Source organism: Musca domestica, unplaced genomic scaffold, assembly GCF_030504385.1.
Source record: "Musca domestica strain aabys unplaced genomic scaffold, Musca_domestica.polishedcontigs.V.1.1 10, whole genome shotgun sequence".
Taxonomy (NCBI): Eukaryota; Metazoa; Arthropoda; class Insecta; order Diptera; family Muscidae; genus Musca; species Musca domestica.
This window is the reverse complement of record NW_026712115.1, coordinates 352619-373139: the sequence shown is the minus strand read 5'-3', so window position 1 is coordinate 373139 and position 20521 is coordinate 352619. Positions and strand designations below refer to the sequence as shown.

The following is a 20521-nucleotide window of genomic DNA, read 5'->3' as shown; positions in this document are numbered from 1 at the left end:
CGAGGGGTACCGTTATATGGGGGCCATACGATATCGTGGACCGATATAGCCCATCTTCGAACTTGACCTGTCTGCAGACAAAAGAGGGATCAGTGCAAAATTTTAGCTTCCTATCTTAATTCGTTTACACTGTAGCGTGATTACAACAGACGGACAAACGGACGGACATGGCTAAATCGTCTTAGAATTTTACGCTGATCAAGAATATATATACCTTGTTGGGTCTAAAATGATTATTTCGATGAGTTACAAATGGAATGACGAACTTCCATACTATGTATGGTGGAGGGTATAAAAACACGACGGAGTGTTTAAATATTGCGCAAATTCCTCGGGTCAAAAACCTAAGGGTAATATCAGGGCAGGGCTCTATGACATTATTTCAAAAACGAAATCTTCCAAAATAGATTTGGACCTAAGGGAGCTCCCAACATGTTGTTGGGTATCACATGGTCGGCCCCGCACGACGATAGCCTTTGCTTACTTGCTTAACCTTATGTTTGCTATCCACACTGTAGTTTGTTGAGGACATTTATGTGTTTGCCGTTCCTCAATGCATAGCAGATATGATATGTGTGTATGTCACATTATGCACGGTAGCTCGTTGCCCTATTTTAAATCAGACACAAGGTACCCCAGAAAAGAGTTTTCAAATAAGGAGCCCATTGGCATTGCAGAACATTTTGGAATAACTGCCGGCAATGTCGTCACGGTGATCACCACATACTCGCATATATTTGCAGCATAATGTGGTGAACAACACCAACAAAAGAACCTTTTGCTACGGTTATGCTGTGACACTGTCACTTTTTGTCGGTTCTACTTTTGTTGTTAGTGTTGTTTTCATTTTGTGCAGAACTTCCTTATGCCAAACTATACTGGAGATAAGGGCTTGCCGAAAAATAAGTTTATTCTTAGGCATATGTAATTCAGTGGAGAAAACAGTGATTACAAATTTTCCTATCGAAAACTCTATTCAGCTCAAGCTGAATTGAAGGTTTTCCCATGGAAAACTCTATTCAGCCCAAGCTGAATTGAACGCTTTCTGTGGTAAACTCTATTCAGATCAAACTGAATTGAAAATCTTCCTATGGAAAACTCTATTTAGTTCAAGCTGAATTGAAGGTTCTCCTATGGAAAACTCTATTCAGCTCAATCTGAATTGAAGTTTTCCTGTTGAAAACTCTATTTTCTATTAAAGCGAATTAAATCTTTCCTAAAGAAATCTTAAAATAAATATATAAAGCTTTTCTGTTCATCGAAGCTAATATCTATGTCCGGCAAACCACTGTATTTGTATTAAAAATACAGCTTCCACAAATCAAGCTTAACCCTTCCAATAAAATGTCACAAAATCCTCAATAAATTATGAAACTGTGGCTCACATCCTTTTGGGTCAGACAAGAGTTGGACTCATTCTTCGCTTGCCCTGAGGATTCATTTTGGCATGACATTACAGTTAGCGAATATCTATGGAAATGCTACAACAAAGAAATGACAGCTTCTTCAAAACAAAGACACCACGCAAACAATAGCCGAATATCCCCAAAGGCAATGTGTCAATTCTAAGACGAGTCCTAGTTTCATATTTTGTAATAGATTTTCAATGCAGCAGCCGAACGACAGCATTGACCACGCCAACAAATGGCACAGTTTCTCTGTCTTATTCCCAATCTTGCGAATTCTTCAAAAAGAAAAATGTGTTGAAAGGACATACCAACGGGAATGCCAATCGTTGTGTCTGTCACAACCAAAACTATCCCATAAATACCGTATTAGCCATGTGGGACAAACGGCTAGCCGCCTTAGTGGCCGAGTGTCATCATCACATTTCGCATTTCACATTTTCGGTGCTATGAATTCGCTCCGACAGTCACATTGGCGTATTCGATCGGGTATTTGCAGATTTGGAATTGCGAATACATTTTATTTTGGCAAATTCCAAGAAGGCCGTATTTACTACGAAATGTGTCGCAAAAGCCAAAGAGGAAGAAGAAGAAGAATAAGCAGCAGCCAGCGTAGGCTAAGGCCAAACGAGAAGAATAAGAAGAAGATGTGTCGCATAAATGTTGATGCCGCCGCCACCGCTGCCAGTGGTACTATGGATGCCGGCTATTCAAATGCTTTTGATTTCTGCAACCAAGCATGTTGATGCTCGGAGCAACAGAGGCAGCACCCTCCCTGTATTAATTCAAAATACACTTAGCGAAACAATTTGTAAGAAAGTATATTGCTCAACTGTATAGTGTTTTCTACACCACAAAATTGTAGCTTGATAGGAGTAGAGTTAACCCATGGGAAAACTTCAATTCTGCTTGAACTGAATGTACTTTTCCATAGGAAAACTTTAAATCAGCTTAAGCCCAAAGTGATTACAGTTTTTCCATAGGAAAACTTTAATTCAGCTTTAGTTGAATGGAGTTTTCTATCGGATAACTTTTATTCAACTTGAGACGAATACAGTTTTCTTCTGGGAAAAATTATATTCAGCTTAAGCTGAATAGAGTTTTCCCCTAGGAAAACTTTCATTCATCTTAAACTGAATCGAGTTTTCCCGTAGGTACACTTCAATTCAGCTTGAGCTAAATAGAGTTTCTTATCTCGCTGTTTCTCAGTGTCACCCATTCTGCATATGAACAGAACACATCCTCTCATCATTGGCTGCTATATATTTCTTTCATTTCCACCGTAGATCCGTTTATCCGCTTCTCTGTCCCCATCCACAGCCATTCCACTCGTTGCATGTCCGTCCTTGGTTTTTTTTTTTTTCAAACCTAAAGGAGTTTAGTTTAGAGAAGTATGTGTCGATCGGCAAATACCGTTGCGGTATCCGCTTTGATGATGACAATAGCTGCACGCGCCCAATTTACATTTACGAGTATGTCTACCGAAAACCAATGTTAAGCGAATTTTTCATTGAGCTGGGTAATATATATTTTGGTTAGCTGACTGGCCGGCTGGTGGTGGCTGGCTGGCTGGTTGGTTGGTTGGATGGTTGGTTAGCAGCACAACAAGAACAACATGGCCAGCAACAACAACAACGACAATGAATGGATATTTGAGGCTTTTCTCTTAAACTGGGCAATCAAAACAGTCAACAAAAGTAGTTTTGTTGTAAAACTAAGGAACACCAGTAATAACAACAAAAGCAACAAAAACGTCAACCCATGGCTTACCAACAAATACCAAGCAGTAGCCACCACAGTACAATGGAAAAGTGATGCAGTTCTGTTTAAACTTAAACGTTTTGCCAGTACTTGGAGTGAAGCTGCTGCTGCCGCCGCCGCCAACCGGTGATGACGGTGGTGGCGGCGGTTGTGGTCTGGGTGACCAAAAGAGCCCAGTTAAAGCACGACACTTGAATTTGTTTTGGTTTTTTGTGGCTTTCTGGCATGGGGTACCTTTTGCATTGTATGTCTGCCCTGGATCGCTGGCTGGCTGGCTGGCTGTTTGGTTGGCTGTGTTCGGGGGGAATTTTTCTCGTTCAATTTCAATATTTAAGGATAAACTGTCAATATGTCTACTTTAAATACATATATTTAGTGAACCTATAAATCGTTAACTGTCGTCAGTTGCCACGGTTTTTAGATTCTTTCTTCTGTGTGTACTTTTTTTACCTACTACCAACTTTTTTCCATAGCATTGGCGTAGGTTTTTTTTTTGGCAGAATTTCTCTGATGGGAGACACAAGTCAATGTATAGTGATAATTTGCATATTTGTGGATTTTTTATACCCTACACCACAAGGTGGTCAGGGTATTATGTCTTTGATGATTTGATTTGTTTGTAACAGTCAAAAGGAAACGAGATAGATCCATAGTTCCTTTTGATGACCTGCATTGTATTTTTGTAAACAAAGTACAGTTCGCATTTATTGCCCAAATAATTTGTTTGGCCCAAGGGCGAACTCTATTGAAATTGGAGATAATCGTTCAAAATTTAGATATAGTTCCCATATATATCTTCGTCCGATTTGCCTTTTATTGTGCACCAAACGTGTAATATCAGTCCGAATAATATGGAATTTTGCACGTACGATCAGATTGGACCTAAAAATAAGTATGCCAAATTTGATCGAAATCGGTTCAAATATAGCTATAGCTCCCATATATATTGTTCATCCGATTTGTAATTTTTGTCCTCCGCAGCCATAATATGCAATCTGTAACAACAATATTTGGTGAAATATATCAAATACAGCTCAGAAATACATTTACTAAATTTAATCGAGATCGGTTCAGATTTGGATATAGCTCCCATATATAACTTCGTCCGACTTACATTTTATTGTACACCAAACTAATATTTTCCCAAATTGGATGAAATTTGGCACATGCGAGCGAATTGAGTCTAGAAGCTAGTATGTGAAAATTGGTGACGATCGGTTCAGATATATAGCTATAGCTCCCATATATATTGTTCATCCGATTTCTAGTATTTGTTACCCACAGCCGTAATATGCATTCCGTAACAACGATATTCAGGAAATATATCAAATACAGCTCAGAAATATCTTTGCCAAATTTTATCAAGATCGGTTCAGATTTGGATATAGCTCCCACATATATCAAATGGGCAATACAAGTCCGAATTTAAAAGATACAAAAGCTTCGGCATATTTAGTCCTTTGAACTTTAAATTATAATTATAATCAAAGCGTGTATGATTGAATTCTCCCATAAAAACTTTTAATTGTTATGCGGAGCTCTACTAAATTAGCAAAGTGGTGTAGGGTATCATAATGTCGGCCCCGCCCGCAAGGTACTCCTTGTGTGAATTTTCAGACAATTCCGTTGAAAAATGTGGCTAAAATCATCAAAATACCGAATATCGGGGGTATCGTTATATGGGGGTTATACGATATTGTGGATCTATATAGATAATTCCCTTCCAAGGGATAAAGTACCTACAAGGAACTCCTTGTGTGGATTATCAGACAATTCCGTTGAAAAATGTGGCTAATATAATCAAAATAACGAATATCGGAGGGTATCGTTATATGGGGGCTATACGATATCGTGGACCTATATAGATAATTCTTTTTCAAGGGATAAAGTACTCATAAGGAACTTCTTGTGTGGATTTTCAGACCATTCCATTAGAAAATGTGGCTAAAATAATCAAAGTACCGAATATCGGGGGGTACCGTTATATGGGGGCCCTACGATATCGTGGACCGATATAGCCCATATTCGAACTTGACCTGCCTGCAGACAAAAGAGGGATCTGTGCAAAAATTTTAGCTTCCTATCTTAAATCGTTTAGACTGCAGCGTGATTACAACAGACGGACAGACGGACGGACATGAAAATTTTAGCTTCCTATCTTAAATCGTTTAGACTGTAGCGTGATTACAACAGACGGACAGACGGACGGACATGGCTAAATCGTCTTAGAATTTTACGCTGATCAAGAATATATATACTTTGTTGGGTCTAAAATGATTATTTCGATGAGTTACAAACGGAATGACGAACTTAATATACCTTCCATACTATGTATGGTGGAGGGTATAAAAACACGACGGAGTGTTTAAATATTGGGCAAATTCCTCGGGCCAAAAACCTAAGGGTTATATCAGGGCAGGGCTCTATGACATTATTTCAAAAACGAAATCTTCCAAAATAGATTTGGACATAAGGGAGCTTCCAACATGTTGTAGTGTTGTTGGGTATCACATGGTCGGCCCCGCACGACAATAGCCTTTGCTTACTTGCTTAACCTTATGTTTGCTCTCCACACTGTAGTTTGTTGAGGACATTTATGTGTTTGTCGTTCCTCAATGCATAGCAGATATGATATGTGTGTATGTCACATTATGCACGGTAGCTCGTTGCCCTATTTTAAATCAGACACAAGGTACCCCAGAAAAGAGTTTTCAAATAAGGAGCCCATTGGCATTGCAGAACATTTTGGAATAACTGCCAGCAATGTCGTCACGGTGATCACCACATACGCCCGACTTTTAGACTTTCTTTACTTGTTTTCTTATTAGCAAACATTAATTGTTAAGAGAAATAAACTGTCTAAGTTGACTATCTTAATAGCCTTCACCACTTTGTGCATGTGTTCGAGATGATATTTCGCACAGTTTATTTGTATGGTCCAAGGGTTTAGGGCTTTAGGTTGAGTTAGGTCAGCTCCGTCGGAGACCTTTAAGGTCCATTGTGGTCATTCTTTGTGAAAGAGAAAAAGAAAGGGAAATTAAAGTCGGAATAGATGAAAGGTGATTAATCTTTGTATAGAAGTAGAAAGGATGAAGGACGGCTTCGAATAGAGTGGTGTTATAACTTCGGCTCCGGAACCTGTACGGCCATTTTGCAAAATTATAGATGACAAAGGAATCCGGTTCTGAATGTACACTGAGATCATGAGTCGAATGTTTCCCCATAGCACGTAGTGTTTTCCTTGATAGAGCAGGACAGTGGCATAAAAGGTGTTTGATCGTTTCATTCTCTTTCTCACTCAAACTGCAGTATTCGACGTTAGACGTAATTTGGAAATTTTTAGACCGAATGTTGACCAGTAGACAGAATGAAGTTATGAATGGAATAATTGAGATATCACGCACTATCGCCGCGGCTTTGCTGGCACTAACGCGATATTTTAATGAAATTTTTAATGACCGTTTCATTGTGCAGCGTTCAATTTCCTCTTTTAAGGCTTGAGTTGTCGTCACATTATTCGGCTTCAGAAATCCCTAAAGAAAATTCTGGCAATTCTGGTCTCCAAAACGCGTAATAACAATGATTGATGCAGCAATTGAATTGTTTCTCTGGCTCTAAGACACGAGTCGCTATCTTGTGGAAACCATATGACCTCCACATTCATTTCTTCAGTTCTAGACAAGAAAAAAGTGATTATCATTTTACGATACCGAACACCATTGACTGTTTGCGCTTGACCTGCCTTTCACAAATAAAAGGTCCAATGATTCCTCCAGCCCAAAAACCACACACCACAGGGACACCTCACCCCAAATACAACAATTTTGCTTATTGACGAAGCCATCAAGATGGAAAAGGGCCTCATAACTGAAAGTGATTTTTTTGGCCAAAACCAGTATTTTCATGTTGTATCTCCAACGCCCAATTAACGAACTCCCTTTGCTGTCTATGGTCAGCTGGCCTCAGCACCTGAGTCAAATCTTTTGTTAAAATTCGTTTGATAGTGGATTTGGACACATAAATTTGTCGTTCTCGCTCGTTATCGAATTGAGGTGGATGAGCGACAACGAACTGGTCGAAGTCTCGTTGTTGTCTTTACATCACTAGCGGACCCAGTATCGGGAAATTTTTTCAATTAATCTCTTTACAGTTAGCTATTTTATAGCATTATTGTAACCCCAAATTGATCGCAATTTGCGAACTGTAGCCGCAAAACTTTCACCATTTTGGTATTCGTGTACCACTCCATATTTACTAACATCATACCTTCTATTAGCAAACAATAAGAACTGTTTAAACGCCAAGCAATCGAATGGCGCCAAATTTCTAAATTGCGTTCTATTTGGGACACCCTTTATCTGGCCAGTTGCTTTCGATACCTTGTACAGTGGTTTGTTCGTCTATAAAAATGTCGGTTTTAACATGTCGGTGACTTCAAGGACTTCGAGCCCATCCTTGCCAATTCATTGGCCTTCTCATTCCCTTCAATATTACAATGACTTGGTAGAGTCGTGTGCCGATTTTTCAGAATCGTTCTACACTTCTGCACTGCATCACAATTGATAAATAGTTATTGATTTAGTTATTTCATTTTCCATAGTTTTAAACAATCCCTGCCTGAAAAACGCTGCATTTTCCATCCTACTTGTAGGAGTAGGCGAATTCTATTTGCTCACGGAAGTCTCCGGCTCCGGTACCTTTTTCCAACTTTGGTCCGTCAGTATACATCGACAGACCGATTAGAGGTAGCTTGGCTCAGTTTAGTTCATCTCTGCTTGAAACAGTATCTCAATACTGTCAAACTTTATGGATGTCGTTTATTACAAGCACTTGTAGTAGGAGCGACAATAACACAGCGAAGGTCACATAGCTTTCAAACACACCAACACGGGTTCTTTGTATGTAGTTTAACTCTGAATGCCCCATACGACGATATGTCCATATATTAGGGATTTATTCGCTAGACGAAACGGCTGAAGCTAGAATCTTGAACTCTATGTATGGTGCGTGTGATACGGCTCGGCTTTTGGAAATACATACTAAAAATACTATAAATTGAACACTTTGTATTTGACAAACGGAAAGAGCTAGAATTCTGAAATTTGGAATGAAAGCCGCTGATTGAGTGCAGGGTAGATGTAACAAGGGGTTTTTGGAAATTCGAAAAGTTCTAGAGCTAAAAACTTGAAATTTGGTATGAGAATCAAAAATATGTTAGATATACAGGGTGAGATAAAAAACCTGCAACCAACTTCAGACTGCTGTCATTTCCAAAACCACTCGTCCGATGGCTGTTAAAATTATACCAGTTCGTTATATTGTTCACAAGCGTTTAAAAGCATTTTGATGATAGTTTTCCAGTTAATAAATCTTTTGTGTCTCGTACCATTGCTCATTACCGTGATACTGGTAGCGTAGCCCGACGTCAAGGAAGTGAACGGAAGAAAACTGCAACATCGAAACCCGCGTCGCAGTGGCCGAAAATGACTCGTGAGCTGAACATATCGCAATATTCCATTCGGCAAATATTGAAAAATGGGTTCGGGGTAAAGCCATTGAAATTCCAAAAAATGCAAGAACTTACACCGTAACAGAAAAAAATAGACTCAAAAGAGCTAAATAGTTGTTTCGCTTGGCCGAAAGTTGTGAACTGCCGAATTTGGTTTTCTCCGATGAGAAAACATTCTTTGTCCAGCAGTTAGTAAACAAACAAAATGATCGTGTTTACTTGCCACCAGAACTCAAGCGCCGGCCATGGTGATGGTGTGGGCCGCCATAAAAGCCGATGTTCGCTCTCCACTCGTATTAATCGACCGTGGCATCAGAATAAATGCCGAATATTATCGCGAAAATATTCTGGAGGGAGTATTAAAGCTTTGGGCATGCAAACATTTCTGCCGCAGAATGGTTACAAAATGAGGTTCCTCGCTTCATTTCCAATGGCCACCAAAATCTCCGAAAATCAATCCATTGGACTATTGTGTCTGGAGTATTTTGGAAAGCAAGGTTGGCATTAAAAAATACCAAAATGTCGATCACTCAAGCGAGCGCTTTGCCGGGAATGGGCCAAAATACCGCAGAGCAACATTCGGGCAGCGTATGACGGTTTCATTGGCCGTTTGAATGCCATAATTCGTGCCAATTCGAACTAATCTAAACATATTCTAAAATTTGATGCTATTTCCGACATTTTTTTGCTTTCATTCAATAAAATTAAAAAAAAATGTAAAATTATGGCGTTTGACTTTGTTGCAGTTTTTTATCTCACCCTGTAAAGGTGAAAGTTTGGTTTATTGTGAACAGCTGAATTTTAAAATTATGTATTGAGAACGAAAATTACTAAATGGCATTCAATTTGGTATTGGGTGAAGGGATATATATACAACTCTGAAATTTAATATAGGGTTCACATCATGGTAGAAAAATACAGGTAACAGCAAGTGTTGTTGTACAACAATCGTGACAACAACCACAAACACTTTAATTTTTGTACGTATTATAAGTGTTAGTGTGAAAATGCAGAAGAATATTTCTTAAAATATTTAATTTTAATGCTTTCACATCATTCCCCTGTTAGCTGTTGGTCCTAGTCTCTCAACACTTCAAGCAATCGCTAGAAAATCGTGGAAAAGGCAACATCCCTTTCACGTTGAAACCAAACAGCATACATAAAGTATTGAACATTTTGCAATTTTAGGAAACATTAAATATACGAATATATTATCTAATGTGGTTTTTGCGGTTAAGGAACAGCGACCTTAACAGCAAAAAAGTTTCGGAACCATCGCCATTGGCGTTTTGTTAGGTACAATTGCGATTTTTTTTCTATTATTAGGCAAAAAATATGTTCATATTGCCCTGCAGTGAAATTTTATATCAAACCAGTAAAGAAAGTCTTAAAGTCGGGTGGGGCCGATTTTATGATACCCTACACCACTTTGCTAATTTAGTAGAGCTCCACATAACAATTAAAAGTTTTTATGGGAGAATTCAATCATACATCCTATGATTATAATTATAATTTAAAGTTCAAAGGACTAAATATGCCGAAGCATTTGTATCTTTTAAATTCGGACTTGTATTGCCCATTTGGTACACAATTAATTTGAAATCGGATAAAGATATATATGGGAGCTATATCCAAATCTGAACCGATCTCGATATAATTTGGCAAAGATATTTCTGAGCTGTATTTGATATATTTCCCTGAATATCGTTGTTACGTAGTGCATATTACGGTTGTGGGTAACAAATATAACAAATCGGATGAACAATATATATGGAAGCTATAGCTACATCTGAACCGATCTTCACCAAATTTGACATACTAGCTTCTAGACTCAATTCGGTCGTAAGTGCTAAATTCCATCCCATTTAGACAAATATTACACGTTTGGTGCACAATAAAAGGCAAATCGGACGAAGTTATATATGGGAGCTCTTTCCAAATCTGAACCGATCCCGATAAAGTTTAGCAAATGTATTTCTGAGCTGTATTTGACATATTTCCCCAAATATTGTTGTTGCAGAGTGCATATTACGGCGGCGGTGTACAAAAATAACAAATCGGATGAACAATATATAGCAATATATAGCTATATATAGGAGCTATAGCTATATCTGAACCGATTTCGATCAAATTTGGCACACATATTTTCAGGCCTAATTTGGGTGTATATGAAAAATTCCGTATTATTCGGGCTGATATTACACTTTTGGACGGACAGACGGACATGCATAAATCGACTCAGAATGTGATTCTATGCAGATCATCAAAAGGAACTATGGGTCTATCTCGTTTCTTTTTGCCTGTTACAAACAAATGCACAAAGACATAATACCCTGACCACCTTGTGGTGTAGGGTATAAAAAGGGTATACCTATTGTATATAAAAAATGGAATTAAATCACAAAACGTCATATCGACTTTGACAGCAGTATTACTATTACTATATTATACCATGGGTTCACATATGGAGACATTGAAATAGTTTTGGTTTTACAAAGATCCTCCTCTGTAAACTTCAAAATTAAAGTTTTTGAAGACTGTTTGCTGTAAACGATGAAAATTTTCCCATTATTCTTTCCGAAAAAGAAAACACTGGAACAGTGTTGGCATGTTTGTTCGAGATACCATAGTATTTTGTTGTTGCAAAATGGACAAGACTACTTATAGAAATTTGCTCATTTATCCGATAAAAGCTTCTGGCCGATTTCGTCTCATAAAAATTATTCGATTAGTACCATACAGGCTTGTAAGATTTACATGGACGGATACATAACTAGACCGAAAGACAAATTAATTTTGATATACGTAATAATAGTATACAACTATTATTTCGGTGTGTAATAAAATTTAAGGGTAAAACCGACAGATAACTTATAAACAATTTTAAGAGCGTAAGTTCTTGTTACCAGTGACAATTTTGCTATGCTGCCAAGAGATTTATTCAAATATTTTTAAAAGTGCTTACAATTCTTTATTGAATATTATTGCCATATAGGGCATTTATTGCAAACCTCCTGTTCGGGATGCCACTACTATCTACGCCCCTGTTCGTCGCGTGAAATACGTTCTACATTGCTCCTTTGTCTGGCCAGGCGACATTTGTTAAATTTATATTAAACCCCTTAGAAACACACTTTCTTCATGCTCTCACTGTCAGCCATCTACCGACTAACTTAACTTCAACTCCTGTACTTAGCGTTCTTTTCGCTTTTGTTTTTTATTTTGAACTGAACTCTTTAACATTTTTTCGTTTTTCTTCTTTTTTTCTATTTTTAGTTCAAAAAAATACAATTCACCCATAAATCGTACCCCAGAATACAACAACAGCAGCAGCAACAACCCCGTAACCGGTGGCAGCGGTAATGGCGCTGAACTTCATGAGCAAACTACAAATGCAATTCTTGCCGACGGTCGTTTAGGTTCGCTACATGAAACAGCGGCTGCAAGCGGCCAAAACAGCAGCACAACAGATATATCCTACCAATATCGGCATGGCAGTGAACACTCCTCGTCTAGCCTCCACTCACCGGTAGTACATCATCATTCCACCTCAAGGTCTACACCTACGCACAACCACAACAGTTATGACGGTGATGCTCATAATGCGGCAGATCCAAGTAGTGTTGTTGCCGTGTCGTTACCTTTGACCTCGCAGTGTCACAATTCGGTAATAATGTCCAATTCGTATATGGTCGCCTCAACACCTTCGCCTGGATCACATACAACACATTCACAGCACATACAACACCATCCGCATCAGCAACAGCAGCAACAAACATCTCAGCATTTAATTGGTTCCAACATACCCTCTATGCTAGCCAATGCGAATTCAGCAGCATCCTCGGCCACAATGCTCAATAAATATTTAACGCATCCGAATATGATGTCGATTGCAATGTCTTCGGATACCGAGGATTATGCTGGGCACATGGGTGTCGCAACATCATCGGCGGGCCTTGGTGCTGGCGGCGGCGCCGGTGGTGGTGTGATGTCCGGTACTCTAATGGATAGCCCCATGTGGGCCTATGATTACAAGGGTGAACTGTGTGCCGCCAATGCCAGCTATCTGGATCAACGTCACAAATTAGTCAACGAAGTTAAATTTCGTGCTGTCGCCAACAATCAGTCTAAATGTGCCAAAGAAGCTAGAATACGAAGGCCCATGAATGCGTTTATGGTCTGGGCCAAAATCGAACGTAAAAAATTGGCCGATGAGAATCCTGATTTGCATAATGCGGATTTGAGTAAAATGTTGGGTAAGTATGTTTGTATATTTTGTTAGAATGCATCTTAGATATTGTTTACGCGTTCTACTTCCCATCTTTAGTGTTCTCTAGGAATCTATTGGCTTAGACCATAGATATAGATTCATTCGCCACACAGTGGTAAGTGGTAATTTATCTACGTGTTTTGGCAAACAGCAAGACCTATAAATCTGCACTGAATCACGTTCTGATTCGTTTTATACATGTCCGTTTGTGTTTCCTGTATATTTATAATGAGAAAATGAAATTATTGCCCAGTTACACAGTTCAGTTCAAATAAGGAATAAATTTTCGCCAGATTTCACACCAAATGCAAAAAGAAACTTTAAGAAATTTTGAATAAAATCGATTCAAAAATGAGATATATCGGTGCACGTTCTGGTATAGTCCCCATGTAACGGTACCTCCCGATATTGGGAATTTTGATGATTTATGCCACATTTTTTCGCGGATTTGTCTGAAAATTGGTATTTGTAGGTCATAATGGGTTCCAGCTCCGGTGGCGAAACATTGCATGTATGGGTCCACGATTTGGTATAGCCCCCATATAACGGTACCTCCCGATATTCGGTATTTTGATGGTTTTTACCAATTTTTTTCACTGATTTGTCTTGAAAATGGTATTTGTGGACCAGAATTCGTCCTAGTTCGTGTGGCGAAACATTGTATGTATAGGTCCACGTTGTTTTTCATGATTTTTGCCACATTTTTTCACTGATTTGTCTGAAAATTGGTATTTGTAGGTCATAATGGGTTCTAGTTCCTTTGGCGAAACATTGCATGTGTAGGTCCACGATTTGGTATAGCCCCCATATAACGGTACATCCCGGTATTCGGCATTTTAATGGTTTTTGCCACATTTCTTCTAATGTTTCCTTTACCCTAAGGTGGAGGGTATTAAAAGTTTGGCCCGGCCGAACTTAATGTTTTTTTACTTGTTAATAGATAAATGAAAAGTAGAAAATATTATACAATTTATTTTTGTGCAGAAAATTGACCGGATCCGCGTTGCTGGTTCCCAGTTTTACTGTTTTGTGCTTATTATACCCTCAGCCACATTGCTAGAGAAGGTATATTTCCTTTGATACGGCCAAAACGTACCTCATCGAAATAACGATCTCTTTGGACCAAATCCATTTCAGGATATTTGGAGTCGATGTAGCGATGATGACGAATTTGTTTTTTTTTTAACCACAAAATATTTGTATATAAATCTATCTAAGTTAATAAAAGAGTAGTGAAATGTTTGCATACGGGTCGATCTTGGTGCGTACGCATGTTATAAGGCTACGTTTTTGGAATTACGTACTAAAATGGTATGAAAAGTATTAAAATGTTCTAAAATTTAAATACTTCGTATTAGACAAACGAAATGAGCTAGCTACGAACAGTTCCAAAATGTTACTAAACTTCTAAAATGGTACTATTTGGTATTATGTGAACGGATAGAGCTACAAACTTGACATTTAGTATGGAAATCACGGTTGGAAAGTAAAGGTGCAAATACATAAAAATCTTGAAGTCATAGCTAGGCATATTAATGCCAAATTATAATGGAAAACGACGGTAGTGCGGCTCTGTAATCCCTTTATGAAATGTCACAAAATATACCTAGCCATGACTTCAAGCTTCTTATGTAGTTACAAATTTAGTTTGATATATAAAGGTGGTTTTAAAAATATGTACTAAATGTGCGAACTGTACTAAATGGTAATAAATTTAGGACAGATAGGTTTAGGATGCCGGGATAAGCCAGAATTTTGAAATTTAGTATTGGGCTCCCTGTTGGCGGTAGTTTTGTGATAAAAATGTGGTTTTGGAAACGTGTGCTACAGGTGCACGGAAAGTACTAAATAGAACTGTATTTGATACAATTTTGTATTGTGTGAACAGAGAGTGCTTGAAATCTGAAATTGAAAGAAAATTTGCAGCGACTCTAATATTATTAAATTTGAATATTACTAAATTTGATGAATTACTAAAAGATTACTTGATTACTAAAAGACAGATGAACAATTAATAAAAAAAATTAATTAAATTTAAATTAAATCAAGTAAGCAAAGGCTACAGGCGAGCGGGGCCGACCGTTCAATACCCTACAACACTATAATAAACGATACAGTTTATATAGGCGAGATACTCGAAAGAATTCCACAAGATATTGTGAAAAATAATAAAAGAAAACCATCAGGATTCGTTCTCTAATTTTCGAATAATAGCAACTTAAACTAATTTGTTCATTTGCAATTTATTGGTAGATGTTGCACTTAAATGGTCTTCCTAGATCTGGAACCAATATTTCCCAAAGTCCTATAATCTCTCAGAAGTGGCAAAAGATTAACATTTATTATTGGTTTTTGACTGAAACGCATCTATATGAGATACAGACATTTGACTATATTCTTCAACGAAATCAGCGTTAACGAAATAGTCGGAAGTGCGTCTTTCCTGTATTTGTGACTTCTCCAAAAAGTCACTGGAATGGACATTTTCGTATTTTGTCTACAAAAGTTGGCAAACTATTTCACACATTGAATATTTTTGGATGGCCATCCAAAACTGCTTGGCTTTTGCAATGTCCAGTAACCCCCATTCAAATGTGCGTGAGGATCGGGCGATATTACGACATGCTGACAATTTGGCAGTTTTTTGGTCCATTTCAACCCCTATTCTGACCCTCATCTTATCCCCATGCAAAATTTCGTAAGGATCGGGTCATAAATGCGATCTGTATATGATATCCTGATATTCTAACTACTTAGTTTTGTTAGCTGTAGAAATATTACCAAATGTTTAATTTAAACTATCGAAATCAGTTAAGCCGTTCTCGACATATAAGATATCTTTCAAGCATATCTTCTTTGATAGACATATATATCGCACATATTTTGCTATATATCCAAGTTGTTGGATGTTAACATCAATGTAAAGATCAGAAGTAACCTTGTCATGGCTTTGTGATTTTGCCGGGATTTAAAATATTCGCGGTTTAATGAAAAATTTTGAATTTTTTCAACACAAAATATATGGTCTATTTTACCCGCTAAATATTATTTGATGACCAAAATTGGTAGGCTTCTTCCCCGCCCTAAACTCTACCTACATGCGAAATTCCGCGTCGATTGGTCTATAATTGCGAGCTGTATAGCTACTGCAAAATCCGGCATTTTTTCAGTATTTGGTCCATTTCAACCCCTAAACATTTGGCGATCATCTTCAAAAGAAATAGGTTTCTATTCTGACTCTAACTCCACATTCGTGCAAAATTTCGTTAGGATCGAACCATAATTGCGACCTGTAGCGTGATTACAAATTAACATGGACAGACGGACAGACGGACGGACGGACATACATAGCTAGATCGACTAAGCTCGGCGAGCTAGGAAGATCCATATATACTTTCCTATGTGGGAAACCAGTATTTCGAGGTGTTACATAAATTCTGGCACAATCAAACTTACAATACCCCCAACACATAGTGTTGTAGGGTATAAATAGAATGTATTTTTGTAGTAACATTCATGAAAATATTTTCCTGATATATTTGGAAATAGAGATTTCATTTTCTAGTTGACTTGTAGTGGAATTTATTGAAGAATAATTTAGCCTTTCATGCCGTCGTTTTAAGGAGTATTTTGAATTCCGGACATTAAAATAAGATTTTGACTATTTGACCCAAGTAAATTTGTTGAATACCATAACTTGCGTTAAATGTATGCATTCCAAGGAATCTTTTTAGATTACTTTGTTATGTAAACTTTCAAAATGCCAATACACGTAACTTTCAGTTTTAGCTCTACTTTCACATTGTGTTGCACAGTGTTATTTTTTCATATCTAATTTTTCTGAACAACTTTTTTCAAAATATTTGTAGGCGAGAAAGAAAATTCTTTCAGTCCAAATTGTTAAGTAATTTTTCTGAACAACTTTTTTCAAAATATTTGTAGGCGAGAAAGAAAATTCTTTCAGTCCAAATTGTTAAGTAATTTTTATTGGAAAAATTATCGTACACATATATTTTATATCCAAATTAATTACATTTTCTTCTTCATTTTTTTTCTCCTCAGGTAAAAAGTGGCGATCTCTAACACCTCAAGATCGTAGACCCTATGTGGAAGAAGCTGAACGTCTCAGGGTTATACATATGACGGAACATCCCAACTATAAATATCGTCCACGGCGAAGGAAACAATCAAAAATGCGTTCCCTGCAACCCAATGGCGTGGCAAAGGAACAAAATGGAACCAACCCCAATGGGGGTCAATCGCCCAATAAAAGCGCGAATAACCAACAAAAATCGGCGGCAACACCACCCTCAAACTCCATGTCTTCGGGGACATATGAAACGAGTTCAAATCAAAGGAACTCCACACCACAAATACAATTACCACCGACAAGTGGGGCCGTCACCACCAGTCTTTATGAACAGACCTTAAGATCGAACTATTCTCCCAGTTCTTTGGATTGTTATAGTAATCCGGAATTAACAGGCGGCGGAGGAGGAGCGGGAGGTGGTGGAGCTGATAATGGGGAATATTTAAATTGTCAACCATCCTCAGCGACGGCACAAAGTGTGGAAATGAGTTCAGGGAGGGCGGGAAGTAGTTTTGCCATTGAGGAGTCGAATGGCACTGCATCGCCTAATTCTTCAGCGACCTACAAGAAAATTGGCTCAAGAAACCCTACCTTAACGGGTTCGCCAAAGAACCAGGGTAGAAATCGCCCAGGCAGCAACACAAACTCAACGAAACACTCAAAAGAGTCACAAAAACAAAGTAAAGACAGCGCTGAAACATCCATCTCATCCCATACATACCCGCTAAGTGCCACATCGATGTCAGTGGTGGCCGGCCGCGGCATGTATGTGACCTGTACAAATCGTGGTCTCTTGGACCATGGCCATTCGGTTAAGGGTACATTTTATCCTCCTGTATCGAGTCTGGATGAGGATAAACACCATTTGAGCAGCCATACAACGGCAATGGCCCATGCCAACTCCTCCGGTGGCAGTGGCATGCATTTGGGTTATAGCTCACAGCATTTGCATCAAAGCGACATCAATTTTTCGGCGCTAGATTCGACGCGTCTCGCACAGACAGGTGTGTCACCATCCGGAGATTATTTGGTAGCCTCCAATGCCTACAACGTAAGCCCAAATGTTACCTATGAGGATTATTTGCGTTATACCTCCAGTGCCCATGCAGCCGCTGCCCATGGATCCCAATTTGTCGATAGTGATTACGTCTCGGCCTCAAGTGAAAATAATGCCGGCAATATTGAAGATGAAACTCTCAAGAGTATCAATGCTTTGAAGCAGACCAAATATCCCGACACCAATCACAATTACGACAGCTATGAAACCTTCAATCCCATGGTGGTATCTACCTCCAGTGGTAGCTATTATAGTCAGTTGCCTTACTCGTTGGCTGGGCAATCGTTTCCCCTCCAACTGGCCCTGCCATTGCAGCAGAGTTCATTGGCAGGGGGAGTTTATGGTCAGGTCGCCTCTCACAATCAAAATCAAAGTTACCTTCATTATAATCATTACAGTCCCCAGTTGTCGACACAAATGTCACACATCGGGGATAGCGGTAACAATTCACCCTCGCAACTTGGTGGCGGAATCAATATGACACAAACAACTTCCAGTGCCGCAACAACGCCTTCCTTGCCCGCCAGCCTTGTACAGTCGTCAACAACGTCTTCCTATGCCAGCCATCCGCACAATCATCATCATCACCATGCCCATAATCACCATCATCATCCGCAAGTTTTCGGAACGGTTCCAAACTCGGGCACAGTTTTGGGTGTGGGAGAAATGCTTATCGAATCGAGGCGTGATGAAGAAATTAGTAATATTTTGGCTGGTGTACGCAAAACCTGCTATAGTAATTGATTTTATTTGGAGAGTTATTCCGCAATTTTCGTTGGACCACAACATCCTGCGTTATTCAACTTAATCGCATATAAAACATTTTTTTTTGCTTTTCTTCTTTAATTTATAAAAAATAAATTCATTTATACTGTATTAGTATCAATAGTAGTTGTAATCTTTTTTTTTTTTTTTTGTATGTGTGTAGCAAGTTTTGTTTGTATCATTCCACTCGTTCATGAGATATCCATCCCAGTATTGCATCTTGTTAAAAATGAAAATCTATTGTGTAAACGAATATTGTTTATTATGATATAAAGTGAATTTTGTAAATAAAAGAAAATGGATTAAACATATTTTGAATCAGTATTTTTATTTTTTATAAGGATAACGGAATGCGTTAAATTAGACTTTTTAAAGAAGCAGAATCATTTAATTGCTACTGTCAATCCTGCGTGCATCAAGCCCTTTGACGGAATGTGGGAAAAACTAGATTTGTTAAAGAAGCCATACCAAAAATATTCACTTTCTCACCAATATCCACTTTTTGACCCAGATATGCCGGAACAATAACTCCCACAAATGCGTAATATACACTGCAGAAGAATAATATTTGATACCAGCTATTGTACACAGCCCAAAAATACCTTTATCGAGATCGGATTAGGTTTGGATATAGCTCCCATATATATCTTCATCCGAATTCAGGTTTATTGTGCACCAAATGGCCAATATCAGTCCAAATGACCCGAATTTTGGCACATCCGATCGAACTCAGTCTAGAAGCAAGTACATCAAAAAATCGGTTGAGATATAGTTATAGCTGCCCTATATATGCTTCATCCGATTTGGCGTTAAAGTCCCTCACATGCGTAATATGTACTCCACAACAAATATGTTTGATATCGGACATCAGATACAGCTCGAAAATACCTCCGCCAAATTTCATCGATATCGGCTCAGATTTTTATATACTTTCGATACACATCTTCATTCGATTTTACGGTTATTGTGCACCATATATGTAATATCAGCCCAAATTGGATACATTTTTATACCCTCCGCCATACATAGTATGGAGGGTATATACAGGGTGAGATAAAAAAAAACTGCAACAAAGTTAAACGCCATAATTTTTACTTTTTTTAAATTATTTGAATGAAAGCAAAATATGTCGACAATAGCATCAAATTTTAGAATAAGTTTAGATTTGTTCGAATTGGTCACCTCTGGCACGATTTATGGTCTTCAAAAGGCCCATGAAACCGTCACACACTGCCCGAATGTTACTCAGCGGAATTTTGGCCCATTCACGGTGAAGCGCTTGCTTGATGTGATCGACACTTTCGTGTCAACCTTGCTTTCCAAAATACTCCAGACACAATAGTCCAATGGATTGGTATCCGGAGATTTTTATGGCCTGGAAATGAAGCGAGAAAACTCATTTTGTAACCATTCTTGGGTGGCGCGTGCTGAGTGCGATGGTGCTGAGTCCTGTTGGAATGTCCAAGGTCTGCGGCCAAATGTTTGCGTCCCCAAGGCTTTAATATACCCTCCAGAATATTTTCGCGATAATATTCGTCAGTTATTCTCAAGCCATGGTCGTTTAATACGAGCGGAGAGCGACCATCGGCTGTTATGGCGGACCACAACATCACCATGGTGGCAATCGAAGGTGCACATTTTCAGCTGACCTCTTTGCAAGTAA

General features: G+C 38.4%; 1 protein-coding gene across 1 annotated transcript in view; it reads left to right on the top strand.

Moving 5' to 3' along the window:
• LOC101897105 (putative transcription factor SOX-15) overlaps nucleotides 1-19089 on the top strand; it is a 59298-nt gene extending 40209 nt beyond the window's left edge. Inside the window, exons 2-3 of the mRNA XM_059125080.1 lie at nucleotides 11953-12932; nucleotides 17009-19089. Of these exons, the coding sequence (XP_058981063.1) occupies nucleotides 11953-12932; nucleotides 17009-18837 (2809 nt within the window). The 3' untranslated portion in view covers nucleotides 18838-19089. The remainder of the gene's footprint in view (nucleotides 1-11952; nucleotides 12933-17008) is intronic.
• Nucleotides 19090-20521: the final 1432 nt, after the last annotated feature.